General features: G+C 44.8%; 1 protein-coding gene across 25 annotated transcripts in view; it reads left to right on the top strand.

The window, feature by feature from the left end:
- KIAA1217 (KIAA1217 ortholog) overlaps window positions 1-17,713 on the top strand; it is a 755,207-nt gene that overhangs the window by 703,171 nt on the left and 34,323 nt on the right. For 20 of the 25 annotated variants that reach the window (XM_086714730.1, XM_086714731.1, XM_086714725.1 and 17 more), the window contains 3 exons: window positions 4,415-4,519; window positions 5,035-5,086; window positions 11,291-11,440. In XM_086714730.1, coding sequence (XP_086570856.1) covers window positions 4,415-4,519; window positions 5,035-5,086; window positions 11,291-11,440 — 307 coding nt within the window. The remainder of the gene's footprint in view (window positions 1-4,414; window positions 4,520-5,034; window positions 5,087-11,290; window positions 11,441-17,713) is intronic. The other 5 variants (XM_086714744.1, XM_086714729.1, XM_086714727.1 and 2 more) reach the window with 1 other exon arrangement.

Genomic DNA, 17,713 nt, shown 5'->3' with positions numbered 1-17,713 from the left:
CGCCTCCGACAGAGGCTGATCCCGTCAGCTCGCCTGACTGGTTTCCATCAGCTCCCTGACACTTCTGGATATTTAAAACCATATCCTTAGGGATTCATTATGGAGGAATTACCAGTCTCCTAGTTGTTGCCGCACCGACTTGTTTTTTAATAGCCATTAATTTACTTAGATGTACAATGATAAGGACTTAATTCAGGTTTAACCAGGCCTCGGTCAGCCTAAAGGCAAGTCTCTAGGCAAAAAATGGCGAAGGTGGAAATTTGAATCAAGAAGTTGTATAAATGGGGGCACCTGGGTGGCTCAGTCAGTTAAGGGTCCAACTTCAGCTCAGGTCATGATCTCACAGGTTGTGGGTTTGAGCCCCGCATCTGGCTCTGTGCTGACCGCTCAGAGCCTGGAGCCTGCTTCGGATTCTGTGTCTCCCTCTCTCCCTCAAATGCAGACTCTTTCCTTCCCTGAACTTCACTGAAGACAAGAGCAGACTGTGCCCAGTCAGGGTTTTGCTTCATCACAGGCAGACACGGGTTTGCAGGGAAAGCTGGTTGTAGCAGAGGGAATTTAAATACTGGAATCAGCACTTTCCCTGGATTGGACTGAATTTTTTATTAATATTACGCTTGGGTCCCAAGAAGATGCATTCAGCCAGGCTGACTTTATGGCACTAAATGACTAGTTAACCATACATCCTAATCACATAAATATGGTTTATGGAATGATACAAAATGGTTTATGAAATCACTTTTAAACCATCTTTTCAACAGTAATTATACCAGTTCTGTAATACCTTAAACCAAGCAATATTGGCAGGAATTAGCTTAAGCATTTTTAATATTCTGACGATTATCATACAAAATTGCCACTGCAATTAAATGACAGGGTCATATTTAATTTCTTTTCTTCCACTGCATTTCTCTTTTTTCCTTTTCACATTAAAACATCCTTCATAACATTTCATCATGGGAGAAGGCTGCATAAGTTTCCAGTTGCTGTAATTTAGTTAAACCATAAAATTGTTTCCAGATTACCAACCATGAAATGGAAAGACAATCTTATTTATGAATTTATAAATCAGATAATCTCCCTCAAATGAATCCTGAAACCAGAAACACTTTGATGATTAAATAGGAGGGAAAAAGTTTTCTCATTACCATGTGTCAAAAGAATTGTATTTTTGTAAAGCGGGTTTGGCCGAGGCAGCGGGACACGCATGTGCAATCAGTCCGTGTGATGCCTCGGTCGTGTACCCTCCCCACTGTTTCCTGGACAGTGGGAGAGAATTGCTCCCTCTTGGCCATCAGGCTCAAGTGTTCTGAACTCTCAAGGCTCTGACAGATCATGTCTCCTTCCTGGTAGCCCCACCAGTGACATAGCCTGGAGGGAGCATTCACGACCATCCTCACAGATCCTCACAGATCGAAAGGGAGAACCAAGTGTGTGTGTACCAGGACTGGGTATGAGGCTGGGCTACACGGTACCCAAACTCTTACCCCAGGCAGTTTTGCGATTTTGACTTAATCGCACCGTGTCTCTGTGAGGAAAGAAGAATGGAGCGCTGGTTAGGTATTGTCTTTCTCTGTATCCTAAAACCCTTGTCAGGGGGGAGCCCAGTGAGAAGCCAAGTACCCACTGAGCCAAGGAAAAAGCCAAAGGTGTGTAAGAAGGAAGCCCCATGGACACCCATGTGGAGAGGACCCAACCTGTGCTGTAACATTCTGCACTTCTACCCGTGATGATGACTGAGCAGTGTTCTGAACCTGGAATGATTCAGGTGCTTTGCTTGCTGTTTTGTGCTGCTGCCCTCCTTTGTTAAACTGGGTAATGAAAGTGGTGACTAGAGAGCAATGATCAGAGGGAACACTGATTGGGCCCTAATCAGGTTGGGTGATGTTAGAATCTCTTATGCTATTTCCGCCTGTCAGATTCTCCTTTATTCCCTACAGTCATAGACTTAGCCGTTTCTCCTCTTTCTTTTTTTTTTTAAATATTTATTTATTTTTGATAGAGAGAGAGACAGAACGTGAGTGGGAGAGGGGCAGAGAGAGAGGGAGGCACAGAATCCAAAGCAGGCTTCAGGCTCTAAAGTGTCAGCACAGAGCCCGATGTAGGGCTCGAACTCACAAAGCATGAGATCACAGCCTGGACACTTCACCAACTGAGCACCACGGGGCCCCTTTTTCTTCTCTTTCTTAACTTTGTTGTCGTCGTGTCTGGATAGGTTGTCACTGCGCCTTCCTATCCCACATTCCAGCTTCACGGACTGTTTTAAGCCACTCCCTACCCAAAGCTGCCTAGACTCTAAAAATGTCATCCCACTTAAAAAAGAGAGAGGGAGGAAGGAAGGAAGGGAGGGAGGGAGGAAGGAAGGAAAGAAGGAAGGAAGGAATCCTTTGCATTTTCCTAGAATTGAATAAGCTAGTACATCTCAAGGTGGTTCTGAATGCACCTGCACCCTTAGGGCCATGAGCTTGACTCCAGCATTACCGTGGGAAGAATGGAGGCACTGGACGACTTCCATCCAGTGCTCAGCAGGGCTGCTGGGAGTCATTCATTTCCCACGAGCCCATTTGACTAAGGCTGTGTCTCCCACATGAAGGCAGCATGATCGACCACCACCCATATTTTCTTTGCGATATGGGTCTGATAAGCTTGGGATTTCCGTTGGATATTTACTAACCTGTTTTCTTGACTGAAATTTCTTACTAACTTGTCTCTTTGGCACATGTTCTGTCTTATGGCAGAGACGAGGCCAAGAGCACAGGTGTAAGACTCAAAATGTTCTGCAGCTTTGATGTTTGGTCTTCACTACTCTGCCTGGAAATACCTGGAAAGCCCTTCCATGGAATTTCGGCTCAGACTATTTGAGATTTCTCCTCTCCATACCATTAGAACAAAGAGATCATATTATTAATACATCAGTTGGGTTTTTTTTTTTTTCCTTATCATGTTCAGAACTGGTAACTAAGTCAGACTGTATGACTCACATCCAAGAAACTCAGCCTTGGGACAGAACAATCCATTTTAAGCTAAAGAAAATGCATGAAATTGTGAAGTCAGAAACTCGTAATTGGGAAATTAACTTCAGTGATTCATATCGCACTAAAGGTTATACTCCCAAGGCAAAATGCAAGGCCTAAAGGTTGTGTCTAGACAAAATGACCCTTAAAAATCCTCTTGATTGCCATGAACTTTGAGATTCAGATACATCATCTCTCAATTAGTCCAACTTAACCGATTATTTTTTTCTAGAGGAGGAACAGACCACAGTGATTTTTTTCCATTGGGTACCAGATAAAGAAGTTGGCTTGTGTTTAAAAGTCACGATGTACGCATATACCATTTGTAGTACAGGAATCACTGTTGCTAACGCTACCGAGGTCTGTGGGGTGGAGACCCACAGTGAAGAGTGGGTTCACTTCTCTGTCTCAAGTTGACATCTGCTGATGGGATATGTTGGCAGGCGAAGTGCCCACACTATTCAAACTGTTCTCAACTCTCTTCCCTGTATTGTTTTAAGCTACCACATAAGGGTAATTGAATTCACATTTGTGCTGCCCATTACTCAGAAGAGGTTACTTTGTTGTGGTGACGTGTGTATGATGTATTGAAAACAATGCTAATCATTCTGTAAAACTGCCATTGTCTGAGGTACAGAAATGTGAGCCTGTTTCAAAGGCCCGATGAATTGTGATGGAGCATGAAAGGGCCCCGAACACTAATGTGCGGTGTCTGTGTAGGGGACATAACTGTGTAGGGGATTCTTCATTTGTGTCTTAAGTTGACCGAAGCTGTTAGGGATATTTGTCTTCCTACTTGATCCTGTAAAAGGCCCCGGGTTAAGGTTCCTATGACATTACATTGAGCATCCCCTACCCCCAAGTCAAGAGATTGATTCCAATCATGTTTGTCCTTAAAAGACATTCAAGTGTGTTGCTTTTGGGCTATGAAACAAGTATCACTCCACTCTCCACAAACATCTCTGTCATTGACACCAACATCAGGCAGCAGCCTCCCAGCTGACGAGGACAGCTTGGAAGTCTGTGCCACTAGGCCACAGCTGGCCTGGGACACCGCTGGTGCCAGAGAGAAAATAGCGAAAGCAGGGCAGAAAGCCTCAAAAACACGACGCGCACACAGAATCATTTCCGAAGGAGGCGCTGTTCGATTTTCCAGAAGGCCTCTTTCTCATCTGACCGGTGTTTTCTCAGTGAGATCACTGAGTTAATATTAACCTCTGATCATCGACTCTTGAACTCAGCAGGGCTTTGTCGGCTCTGCAACATTCCCCCAGCCAGGATGGGGTGAACTTTGCCAGCCTCCTAAGTGGTACGTTTTATAACCCTCAGGTGATCATTCACCCAGACAAACCAGTCTGAAAGCCAATATAGCTTTAACAAACCATTCTCTTGTTTTCCAGAGAGAGGATGCAAGCCATGGAGAAACAGATTGCCAGTTTAACTGGTCTTGTTCAGTCTGCGCTTTTTAAAGGGCCCATTACGAGTAATAGCAAAGATGCGTCTAGGTAAAAAGAAGAAAGCAAACCAATTACAGATAATTCGATCTGTTTCTCTTTAATCATTAAGATCATTCCTTCATTCAAATCCGTTTCCTTGTAATCATCTCAAGGCTGAAAATATGCACATCTCTATGAATCGTGGTTTGTGTGTGTGTTTGTTTGTTTTTCCTTCCGGTAATTCTTGGTCGAAGGTAACACTTTGGCCCAAGGAGGGTAGGTGGGTTTCCCAGAGTGCATGTGGCTTCATGGACCACTGTGCAGTGCCTGCCAGCGCCATCCACACGTCTCCACATCCACCTCATCCGAAAGTCGTGAGCGTGCCTCAGCCGCATTCCACCGGCAGTGTCAGACGCATACCTGGGAAGCCTCTTCCATCCCGGCCGATAGTGACGCTGATGCTAAAACACATTGCTTAATACCATCACTAGCTGCTGCTGATTGCTTAGAATAGTCAATGGAAGGGGGGGAGAAAAAGGGCATTTGGGAAACTGTATAGCTGACTCTCTTTTTCTTTTATTCAGCGAGAAAATGATGAAATCCACAGCCAATAAGAGCCACACAGATGGTGCAGGTAAGTGTCCCTCAGAGCCTCTGCAGGCTGCCTTTGGTGAGCTCTGGCTTGTTTCGGAGCATTTAACCTGTCCCTAAGTCGCCTAATTGGTGTGATTTCAGAGGCTTTCTGGATGACGCCTGACCCACCACACCTTCCCTGCATAACGCTGAAATTCCAGATGAGTCATTCATTCAGGGGAGGGGAGATGGCCTAAGCCCTTCAGTCCTCTCCCTTCCGTCTTCATTCATTCATTCATTCTTCTTTCATTTACATGCGTATATGGCCATACATCCCACAAATATATATGTGCCTGGCACTGGGCAAAGACAGTGGGCATAATTCAGACAGGGCTGCCTGCCTGAATTCCTAAGCCGGGGGGAGAAACAGATACAGAACGAGTAATTCTGAGTGGTAAGAAGAAGCACAGGGTGAGTATTTCATCCACAGAGCTAGCCTAGACTAAGACATTTCCCTGAGGAAGTGACATAAGCTGAGGCCCAAAAGATGAATGGGACTTAGGTGAGTGAGTGGGGAGAGGAAGAGCCATTGAGGGGAGGGGAGGCATGAGCAAATGCCGTGGTAAGGAATTTAGACATTTCTCTTAGTGCAAAAAGTGAAGCCACTGGAAGGTTCTGCGATGAGTAAGGACCTCAGCCCAGCTGCAGAATGGGAACAGACAAGAAGGGAGCCAGTGACAGAGGTGGGAAGAGAAGGTGTGCTTGGACCAAGGCCAGCTTTTTAAATGCCAGCATCCCCCCCAAAAGAAGCTCCAATTATATGCCCAGTGGAGTCCCCTACTATCCAGGTATATTTAATGTACGTCTTCTGCCGCAGGCTCAAAGCGGGCCTCCTCTCAAGAGTAAGAGATCTTCCCTTGTGTTGGATTAGAAATAGAAATCATCACCAAGGACATGTTTGTCTACTGAGTTACACAGGAAGCATGTGGCAAGTTGGGTGAAACCCCTAATTTGGGGAAGCCACAGAGTGTCGTGCAGCATGGTAGAATGGACAGACCTTGGGACTTCAGCTGAGTCCACTGTTAGACCTGGTTCCGCCCTAGCTGACTATAGGCAGTTGAGCTGTAAAGCCAGGAGGGTTGGGCGTCCAGCATTTCCAATCCTCATGGGATTTGCTGGTTTACTCAGAAATCAATCAGTGGCCTTGGCTTCAGCCAGAGAATTATTTAGCGGAAATTGCTAAACCTGTCTTCAGAACGATTGCCAGTTTGTTTGAGAGATATTCATTCTTTCTTTTATTTTCTCACCAATTATGAATGTAAAGGGGGAAAAAAGGAATCTAGTGAAGTCATAGAAACAGACAGCGGAATGATGGTCACCAGGGGCTGAAGGTTGGGGGAAGTGGGGAGGTGTTGGTCAAGAGTACAGACTTCATTTAGAAGATGAACACGTTCTGGGGATCTGATGCCCAGCATTGTGATTACAGATCACAGTACTCAACTGTACCCTTGAAAGTTGCCGAGAGAATAGATGTTAAATGTTCTTGCCGCAAAAAAGAAATGGTAATCATGTGACATGATGGGCGTGTTAGCTAACACTGTGGTAGTAATCATATTGTAATATATAAGTATATCAAATCAACACATCCTAAAGGTACACAGTGTTGTGTGTCCATCAAGTCTCAGTGAAGCTGGGGAGAACAAAGTTTGCCTACCGAACACTGCAACCTTCCGTTCCTCTGGATTCGATTCTAGAAATGATGAGTACCCGACACCATTGTTCTAATCAATGCGTACGTGCTCTTTTACATTGTCCCTTTACCCCTTTTCACTTTTGGTGACATCATCATGCTCATCATGGGAAACACTTAGTGAGTGTTTCTTCTGTGCCCCACACCGTTCTGAGTGCTTTTCATGCGTGAACTCATTAGCTCCTGACACATCTACGCAGGATAGGCCCGGTTGTCATTCCCATGCTCCAGATGGGAAGACTGAGCGTATGGCCCCACATGTGACCCACAGCCACACGGTCCCACCTGTCGTTTTACCTCATCCTTTTGTGTGAAGGTGCCCCAATCTCTTTAGAGATAGGTAGGCTGTTTCATTTCTTAGTGTTGAAAGTTTTTGTCCCTGTCTCTTTTAGAACCAGGGGAGAGGAACAGGTGTAACTTCCTTGAGATGTGTTTCCCAAAGTGGAATCAATAAGTCCAGAGGGACAAGCTTTAGTAGCACTGGCAACATGCTTCCAGCTTTCTCCTCTGAAAGGCTGAGCCAGCCCATGACGCCATTGGCAACTGCACGCGCGTTGTTCCCCGAGTCTCTGCTGGGTTTGGTCTCTCTTGTTCTAATGTGTCAGGGCTAGATGTGGTCCACGGGGCTCTCGTTGCCATAGCAGCCTTGTACGGGGGTGCAAAGTATATTAATTCTTCCAGAATCCTAGGAAGTAAGCTACGAGACAAACAAAGGATAATCCCTCTTCTGTAGACAAGTCCAGGGAATTATAGAGAAGTCAAGTAGCTCATTTGGCCGAGGGTAAATAAAAAACGGAAACCCAGGGGCGCCTGGGTGGCTCAGTCGGTTAAGCGTCTGACTTCGGCTCAGGTCATGATCTCACAGTCCGTGAGTTCGAGCCCCGCATGGGGCTCTGTGCTGACAGCTCAGAGCCTGGAGCCTGATTCCGATTCTGTGTCTCCTTCTCTCTCTGCCCCTCCCCTGTTCATGCTCTGTCTCTGTCTCAAAAATAAATAAACGTAAAAAAAAAAAAAAAAAAAAAAAAAAAACGGAAACCCAGATTTCCCGTTACTTTAGGAATATTTGGTTTACTGTGGATAGAAGAGAACAGAAGGAGCCTCCCATTTCAAGGACATACCAGATGTTTTATATTGTATGTTATATCATTGAACACATCTAATCCTCTAAGGAAGATGTGAGCCACACTGCTCGCTAGTAGAAGTCATGGCCGGTCTTGCCAGTTCCCAAACCTGTGTCCTTTCTGTCACAACAGGATACATTAAAATCACTTCATCTTTGCATTAATTAGGTTCACATTACAAAGTACTTGACTGAAGTGAATGACCTAAGGGCAGGCTGGGTAGGAGAAAGGTGGGGGTGGGCGTTGCCTGGAAAGGGCGAAGTGCACGGAAAGGAGTGAGGTCTGCAGACTGCACCCTGATTCTCTGGACCAGTCCGGACCTGTTGGGAGCAGAGTACGAGCACCTCCCGTGTGGGCGTGGCGAGCACACATCCTGTGCACGTCTCGTCTGAAAGGGGACTTCCCACCCGCCAATCGCAGCTCCATCCGTAGATTTCAGGGCACCTGCTCCCCCAGCCTTTCCACTTGCTGACCCTCCAAGTGAGGAGGGGAGGCTGGCAGAGACTCCTGCCCCCTCTTCTCAGAGAAATAGTAATCACAGCTAACTGCAGTGGGGGGGGGGGGGTTCTGTCTGCGCCAAACACTGGCATAAGCAGTTTACCTGCGTTGGTTCCATTATCCTACACAATTTACCCATTTGTCCATTTTACAGATGAGGGAACTGAGAGAGAAAGAGGTCATGTTCCCTACCTGAGGTCACACAACTAGGAAGTAGATACTGAGAATGATTTCCAGGGTTGTGGTTTAAATCATTGGGAGGATAATAGTGCCACTGGCTAAAATAAGACCTACAGAGACAGAGGTGTAGAGAAGATGAAGAGAAATAATGAATTTGACCTGCTTGTGGAAAAGTCCGGAAGCGATGGGAAGGTATTGGTACGTGCATCTGAAGATAACTGGATGCTGGAGACAAAGATGTGGGAGACATTTGCAGGTGGAAATATATCCAGGGAGAGGAGAAGCAGTCCCAGGAAAACATACCAGGATTTAAAGGGTTGGCTGAGGAAAAAATCAGAAAAGACAGTGACCAAGATGGAGCAGCAGAAAGGTAAGGAGAAAGGGGATAGGAACAGTTAAAACTGACTGAAACAGAAGTAAATGAGTGACAAAGCCCAGCATCACGCCAAGGAGATCTCATGTCAGCCCAGCATCTGTTGGGGTGACCCCTGACCGGTGTCCATTTCAGTGAACGATGGAGTTAGAAGCCAGATTTAGCGGATTAGGTTAGAGGTGAAGAAATTTTACAAATGAGTGGAGATTCCATAAAGACATTTGGTGGTGAGAGGTACTTTTTAAAACCCGTGTTCAGCATTCAACTCTCACAGATGGTATGTGGTCTCCGGCTTTTCCTCCGTGCAGGAGGTCGTGAGCGCTATGGTGTCCTCACGGTGTGTAAGGGGAAGAGGGGGAGGTAGAAGGAAGGGGTGCCTTCCCAGGCTGAAGAATAGCGGAGCAGTTCTGAATGCCGCATGCGAGGTAGCTAGCTGGCACCGCGTGGTTTTCACTGGAGAAATACCTCAAGGGTGTGGGCAAGAGTTGGACGCTCAACGGACTGAGCCACCCAGGTGCCCCTGGGAGAATATTCTTTGGAACACTTTGCTCTTCTGGGGGTGATTTTGATTTGAGGGGGAACAGACAAAAGTTGGTCAGAGCCACGACCGGTGATGATAGGAGTTAGCTCATACAAAGACCAGCTCTTTGTCTGCTTTGCTGGGGTTCCTTTGGAAATCCCTATGCTGCTTTCTGTTCTGTGATCCTGACTTCCGCAAGGGGGCCACGAGAGGGCTGGGAAAGTGGTTCTCTAGGGGTGAGGAACTTGGTGTGCCGTCAGCTCTCACTGGCATTGCTGAGACCAAGCAAGAGGACAGCTGTGCCCTCCCTCACTCACTGGCACGCCCTCTAGACCCTGGAGCAGCCCCGCTGAGGCTTTCAGGGCTGTGTGTGCTGGGGAGGGAAGGGATCCCTTGGTTGCTGAGCCCAGATGGAAAGAGAGGCCCCTGTGCTGCGTCCACTTCAGACTGTGCAGAGGCACAACAGGATTCTGTCCTCGAAGGCCTGCCCAGCCTATCGCCAACCTTCCACGTTGTCCTTTGCAGAAAAGAGAGCTAACCAGAAGATGGTGTGCGCGTGCGTGTGTGTGTATGTGCGTGTGTAATGTGAATTCAGAGTCTACTCTGGAGGCCTATTCCAGAGAATTGCCCTGTCCTATAAATACAACAGCACTTTCTTTTGATTCCCGTACCTTGCTGATCTTCTCAGTGGCACTTGGGATCCTTTTTGAGGCATTTTCTAAAGCACACTTTGTCGAATCAGGCCCTTCCTGGATGGACTTATGAAATCCACGAGGCTTGTTTAAGTTGGACCCACAGAGCACAAGTTTATGGCAGCTAGAAAACTATTTAGGAAGAGTTTCTTTCTGCTGCCTGTTTTTATTCTTCTCCTAGAGAATTTTGTACCATACCTGATTTTCTCACTGAAGGAGATGTGAGCAGGAGTCCTGCTTCTTTTGGTCTGAAAACCTTGAAGAGGTCCATGAGAGTATCCTCTTCCTTTTACTTTTCCCTTGGTGACTGGCTGAATCTGCCCCGAACTAAGTGCCTGTTCTCAGGATACATCTGCCTGCAGGAAGTAGTCATATAAGCACTGTGTTAGGTCCCAGAATTGAAAAACTTATTTTTCTGGGGGCACCTGGGTGGTTCAGTCGGTTAAGCATCCGACTTTGGCTCAGGTCATGATCTCATGGTTCATGAGTTCAAGCCCCGTGTCGGGCTCTGTGCTGACAGCTCAGAGCCTGGAGCCTGCTTCCGATTCTGTGTCTCCCTCTCTCTCTGCCCCTCCCCCGCTCATGCTCTGTCTCTCTCTGTCTCTCAAAAATGAATAAATGTTTAAAAAAGGCTTAAAAATTTATATTTTTGTTGTAAAAATCCACACACTCACTATGCAGATTTAAAACTACAAAAAGTAGTAATATAAAAACTATATAACTCATGGAATACTACTAGCTGGAGAGAATGTTAACACTTTGTTATATGTACAGCTAATCTTTGCTCTGTGCAAACCTGTGTATTTAAAGAAGATAGATAGACAGACAGACAAAAGATAGACAGACAGCTAGCTAGCTTCCTTAATGTGGCATTATGTTATACCTACTGTCCTATGATCTGCCTTCTAGGATGTGACATTTACAGACCACATACTATAACAATGCATGAATGTTTCCTAATTTTAAACCCAATTCCTTTTTTTCCCCATTTAGAGGACCAACCTAACTTAAAAAATTTTTGTTCATAATGAAGGACTTACCAGTAATCTGTATTGGGATGGGATTTAGACTTTCCTTTCTGGGATGCTTAGGTTCTTGGCTACTCTTTTCTCGTAGGAACACTCCATGTTTCTGGGGGAAAGACTGTCAGCGCACTGGAGTCCTCAGGGCCAGCCAGCCAGCCCCTGCCTGCCGGCACCTCGGCCATGCACATGAGCCTGCTTGACATGAGGCGGAGTGTGGCCGAACTCAAGCTCCAGCTCCAACAGATACGACAGCTTCAGGTACTGAATGAGTTCCTTGTGGACAACGTCTTCTGTCCTAGTTCCCCAGAATCCGCTTTCTCCTCCCTGTTCACCTCCAACAACCCTAGCCACTCAGCACCTTCCCGGGGCTCTCTCTACCCTTCCCTCCTAAGGGCTAACTGAACACATAAAGAGTAGCACCCTAAAGGCACGGTTTCCTCTCTTGAACACGTCATCTTGGTCTAGAGCCTTTCATCACAACTCGAGTCAATCTATAACCACTTCTTGAAGCTACGCATGCTTTTACACATGAAAAAATCATTAAACATCTGTCTTTTGGAGGAGGGCTAGAAAGAGGAGCCTGTGGAGCATTGTAATAGCCAGTTAAGACTTACTGCTTGCAGGGTTTCGGCTCCTGGCTTCTCTTCAACGAGTATGCACAAAGCTAAGCTTTTTTTGCAAGCGACTATGGTGTCTTTAGAAATACGAGTTTAGACTAGAAGATGAATTCGTAAGGAAAAGAAGCCCTCGTGGAAGATTTGTTGAGGCAAACATTTGCATTTTATTTGGATTGTGTGTTCCGTAATATTTTCCTTCCCTTTTTCCATTGTTCGGGAATATGTGAACCGCCTGGGAATCAGCAGAGAGGGAAAACGACCCTTTGTGTCACTAACCTTGGTGAATCGGTCCCATCGATCCATTGAAGCAGAATAGCGTATCTGGTGGTTCCGAGTATCAGGGGCTGGGGCTGGGCATTTCTTTATGAGATCGCTTTGTGAGATCTCTGTGAGATGGTTCACGTGTCTGCCTCATGCCCCTACCTTTGTGGTGGGTTAATCATCGCAGATATAGTGCTGGCTTAGTACCCAGGCATCTTCCCTGACTTCAAGAAGCTCATTTAAACCTTGGTAGAAGTCAACCCACTGGGAAACCTTGAGCAGCCACAGGGAGCATGGCATCGTCAGTAGCCAGGGGGACGGAACTTCCTGGGCTGGTAAGGGAGTTGCAACGTGGAAAGGGCTTCAACGCCCCAGATTGTGTCTCTCTTCAGCTCACTCGTGGCCTGAGCCCTACATTTTTCACCACCTAATTAAAGCTAAGGTGGCGACTTCCTCTCGCCCTCTATCTACGAGGAACAAACAGAAAGGCAGCTGACTTGAGAGCCCTGCCCGGGGGCCCCACCTTGGACCGTGAGGGCCGTCAGAACAGACCACACTGCTCAGTGCTCGGGTCTCCAGAGGCTACTCTGTCTCCCAGGCAATGTCCCAGATACTTTAGACATCCCAGACGAAGTCATTTCAGTGCTCTTCTGAGTCACGTCATCCGTGACATTCCTCATCCTCTGCGTCAACTTCGCCTCACTTTGCAATTTTAAATACACTTTGTGGTGGTGGAGTGCATGGTTTGGGCTGAGGGTGTGTGCCAGGTGACAAAGTCCACTGCCTACAGTGTCCAGGCAGTAACTTAACAAGTGAAATGGAGGAGGGACAACGGCAAGTTGGCCCTTCTCAAGGTCAGTCACCACTCAGCTCCAGCCAGCTCTTAACCTGACAGAATTAGAGTCCAGTGTTCTCTGGAAACACAGGTTTCGTATGATTTATTCGTATTCATTCTAAAAGTGTTGGAAAGTAATTAAAAACCAATTATTTAGTACCCTGCAGGTCGAATGACAAATGTGCAGGCCAGAATGGGTCTGCTGTGTCCCAGGTTAATCTTACCTGGGATTTGGGGAGGGTAAAGCCCCTTCTCACGCTGCTTCTGCCTGTGAGCGCCACCTTCTGGCCATTTGGAAATGATCGCTCCTTCCTAGACCCTCGGGGCAAAAAAATTCCTAAATATTGTTTGTATGGTGGTACCTACTGCTTTCCAAAGTGAGCATTTGTTGGTATGGGGGAGGAGGGGGAATTGCTTTAGCATAAGTACCTCGGAAGTGTGGCACCTTTGATATGGAGGCTGATGTGTGTGGCTGTAGCATCACCCCGGTGACGGTTGGTATTGTTTGGTTTCCTGGCTGGCTGTGGGGGTCGGGGTAGTTGCCCACAACCCGCCACTCCTTGCAGACCTTGAACTGTGGCTGCTGAGTTTTGGAATCATAGCTCCTCAAACAATGCAACTCTTTGGTCAAGGTCTGGGAATGCTATCTTAACCATGCGAGTTCCTTTATTGCCCCAGAATTGCTCAGCTTTTCTGGCTTCGGGGGGTATAAAGAACAAGCAGCCGACATGCTCTTGAGCTTTGAAGTTTGTGCAGTTCTAAGGAGCAGACACATAGGGAAGGCTAAACACTTTGTTACCTAACCTGACGGCTGTTGTTTCTACCTCATCTTTGTGTTTCCTGTGTCCCTATCAGCTTTCTTCCCTGTCAAGCCTCTGTCTTTTCAGTCAGGGGAGTCTCTTTAAGACAAAAACAGCTTAGAATAATTAAGCTATCTCAGCACCAATTCTCCTTTGGCATATGTATTATACACTAAAAAAGAAGTGTAACCCCAAAGTGATTATAAGTCCAATAATGGAACTATCATTAGAGATATACGAAACTCTGCAGAAGAGTCTCAAAAGAACAAAAATTAAATTAGAAATTCAAATGTTCTTTGAACTGTGTTATAAAATAGTGAAACTGAATGAAATCTTTTGTGCTTGGCAGCCGGCTCCAGTAATTAGATAATTAAATCACTGGAAAATCCTAGACGGTAGAGCATATCCTATTTGAGCGTTTTATTTTCAGAATTGATGGATTATTCTCAGGAATAGAAATTTGATGAGGACACAGTGGGATGGGTAGATTTAAGTAGGGCAAAAAGAATGTCAAGGGAGGCAAAAGGAGCCTAAGCAGAAGATGAAGAAAACCACTAAAGCTCTATTCATATAATTCTCTGCTCTCCAATTTCACATGAATTATTGGTCTAAGAGAATGGTTCTTAATCCTGGCTACTTATTAGAATCACCTGAGGCCTTTAACAAAAACATGAATACCCTAAGGACCACTGCCAGGGTCTGACTTCATTGATGTGAACCAGCGGCCAGGCACTGGTGACTCTAGAATGCTCCAGGGTAAGAACTATTGCTCTTGGGTATTATGAATGCTCAGTCCATTGAGATGTTTCTTGGAAATGTTGTGATCTCAGTCAGCTATCACAAGAGTGAAGCAGAAACACATGGGGTACCCACCACCCTGTATGTGTGAAAAACACCCAATGACTTCAAAGCCCTGGCTTCTAACAATGCACCTCATTCCCAGTGGCTAATAGAACGTGTTCTCTACTTAGTTACAATTGATACAAGAGCCATAAGGAACTTTCCAAGGTAATAGTCGGGTCAGCAATTAGCTGCCAATAATAGAAACAGATAGATGGCCTTATACCTAACAAATGTTTCCTTCAAAAGACTATCTTTATCCATTACCTCTTCTGGTGTGATTTAGAAAAAGCTTACTTTTCCTAAGTGATGAGCTACATCTTTCTTCAAAAATGCCACAGTACTTGGATTTTCCCAAGGCAATCCCATATCCACTGAAGTGACTGCAATTCTGTCCCTCTCTGTGGGCTGAGGAGAGAGGGAAGCTTCTGGAAGATATGGTACAAGTTCTGTAAGGGCCAGATGGGACTTGGCCTAAAGAGAGAATGAATACGTCTTACTTGTCTAATTCTCACAGTTTTTTTTTTCCCCCTTGGTTCCTATTTCCTTTTTCTGCCTCCTGATAAATTTCTAAAAAATGGGCTGGTTCTGAACATAGTGTTCCATTTTTAAGACTACTGAGAATTTACTGTGCTCTCGTAAGAGAGGAAGGAGGTAAAATACCAACACAAAAAAGAAACATGGCAGTACACAGAGACCTTGTATTTGAAATCATATAATTCAATAGTGTTATCTTAAGGTGGCTTTTTAATTAAGATAGTGCCTCATAGAAATGTGCGAGAGTCTCATTTATCATCCAAAAAATGATCATGGGAATGTATATCCCTGAGAAAAGCACACTACAGTTTGGTCCATGTGAGCAGATCTATTTTTACCCATTGGGCAGAAATAATAAATGGAAATAGTTCAGGGTTTGATGAGTAGGCTGCCATGCAATGCACCAAGCCCTAGGTAGACTGTCACATGGAGGCTGTCTAAGGTGGGGAGTCATCTCCCAGGTAACATGTGGTTGTCACCAGGCATCTTATATGTGGTTCCCTACAGCCTGGGGAACTTAATTAACCAGGTAGCCAGGAGTCATTCTGGAGTCTGGCTATCATCATGAAACTTCCTGATTTGTGGTACAACCACTGTCCAGTGTCACCGCTGAACAGGAAGTCAGTTCCACTATATGACAGTGTGGGCTAGACTGATAGTCCTAGGTTTTGCCTAAGAAATCAAGGTTGAGTATGTGAGGCACATTGTCCAATTAGAAGTGGGTGAAATTAGTTTCAGGTAGTTTCCTAGTTTCTTGATGTTGATAGGGACAGCTTATTTGGTTTAATTAAATATTTAATGGCCAAGAACATTATTCCTAAGGCATAGCATTTACAATAAATTTATGTTTCTTTTTTTTTTAATTTTTTAATGTTTATTTCTGAGACAGAGACAGAGCATGAGTGGGGGAGGGGCAGACAGAGAGGGAGACAGAGGGAGGGAGACAGAGAATCAGAAGCAGGCTCCAGGCTCTGGGCTGTCAGCACAGAGCCCGACGCGGGGCTCAAACTCACAAACCATGAGATCATGACCTGAGCCAAAGTCAGTCACTCAACCAACTGAGCCACCCAGGCGCCCCAACAATAAATTTATGCTTCCAGAATGAGGGGTAACTGTAACTGTACTTGCCTTCCCACTGTTGACAACTAGAAAACTGGAGGGAAAAAAAAGTGAAACAACTGTTTCCAGGCATTACATTACAACAGATTGTAATCCTTAGGAGTATGAAAGCAAAGAAGTGAAATTCAGCTTTCTGCCTGGGGCACTTTTCAGATCATGATGTGGAAAGCAATAACCCAAGCAGAGCACTGACAGTGTAATTGAGAGATAAGATAAAAATTTAGAGAGCTGAAACAGCTAGAATTTGTGGAGTTGAGTACCAAATAAGAGAAAGCTCTGCAGAGAAAAGACTATATAAATCTGTGCTCTGTTATTGAATAATAAGCCACGTATGTGTAGTGTGAAAGACCACCTAGCCAGGCAAAAACAAAGTAGGAAGCTCTAAGATTAAAAATCCCCAGAGCTCATACAGGGCTGGGAGATGTTCATACTTTGACAAGCAAGAGTAAAGAGGGTTCATTGGTCACCTGGGGCATTCAATAGAGATCAGAGAAGAACCATGTTCCAGTTTTAGGACTAAACTAGTCCCAGAGTAAAGGCTACCCTAGATTCACCCTAACAAAGCTTAAAAGCAAGCCTCTAAAGAACAAAAATTATCCACAAGTAACTGAACCATCTGCCAGAGAAACTCCGTCTGTAAAGGAAAACAAAATTCAAAACTGCCTGCCTAGCACTCAGTCAAAAATTACTAGACATGTGATCCATAACCTTAAGAAAGTTCAGTTGATAGAAATCAACCACTAATGGCAGGAATAACAAGAACAGCAGCATGGACTTTAAAACAGCTATAATAATTATTCTCAAGGGTTTAAAGAAAAACATGAACACAATGAGACAAGAAACAAAATTCTTTTAAAAATCTAAGTGTAACTTTCAAGGGCTGAAAAACACAATTTCTGTGAATGGACTTAACAGAAGATTTATTAGTGTAAAAACAAAATATTAGTCAACTTGAAAACATAGCAATAGAAACTGTTCAAACTGAAGTATAGAGAGAAAAAGACTGAAGAAAATGAACCAAAACTTAATGATTTGTGAAACGATATTAAGTGGTCCAGGGAAAAGAGAAAAATATTAGAAGAAATAATGGCTAGAATTTTTCTAAATGCAACCAGAGGGGGAAAAAAGACACCGTACATAATAGGGGAATATAAATAAGAATGAACACCTACTTCTCATTAGAGACACAACTTAAGTCTGGAACAATGAAATGACATCTTTGCAGTATTGAAAAAAAAAAAAAAAAAACTCCTTCATCAGATAGAGGACACTTCCCAAGTGGTTTTATGAAGCCGGCTGGCATTACCCTACAAGCAGAACCAGTCAAAGATATTTTAAGAAAAGAAAATATAAACCAGTATCCCTCATGAAAGTGTACGTAACAAATCCAAAACAAAATATTAGCAACTGAATCCAGCAGTATATAAAGAGAATAGTATCCTGGTTTTCATCCCAAGAATGCAAGATTGTTTTGACCTTATTTATGAAATAAAGGAGAAAACCCATATCATTTCAATAAATA

The sequence above is a fragment of the Puma concolor genome, chromosome B4 (genome assembly GCF_028749965.1).
Source record: "Puma concolor isolate L17-30 chromosome B4, mPumCon1.1.hap2, whole genome shotgun sequence".
Classification (NCBI taxonomy): Eukaryota; Metazoa; Chordata; class Mammalia; order Carnivora; family Felidae; genus Puma; species Puma concolor.
The sequence above is the reverse complement of the archived record's forward strand: the minus strand, read 5'-3'. Positions and strand labels throughout refer to the sequence as shown.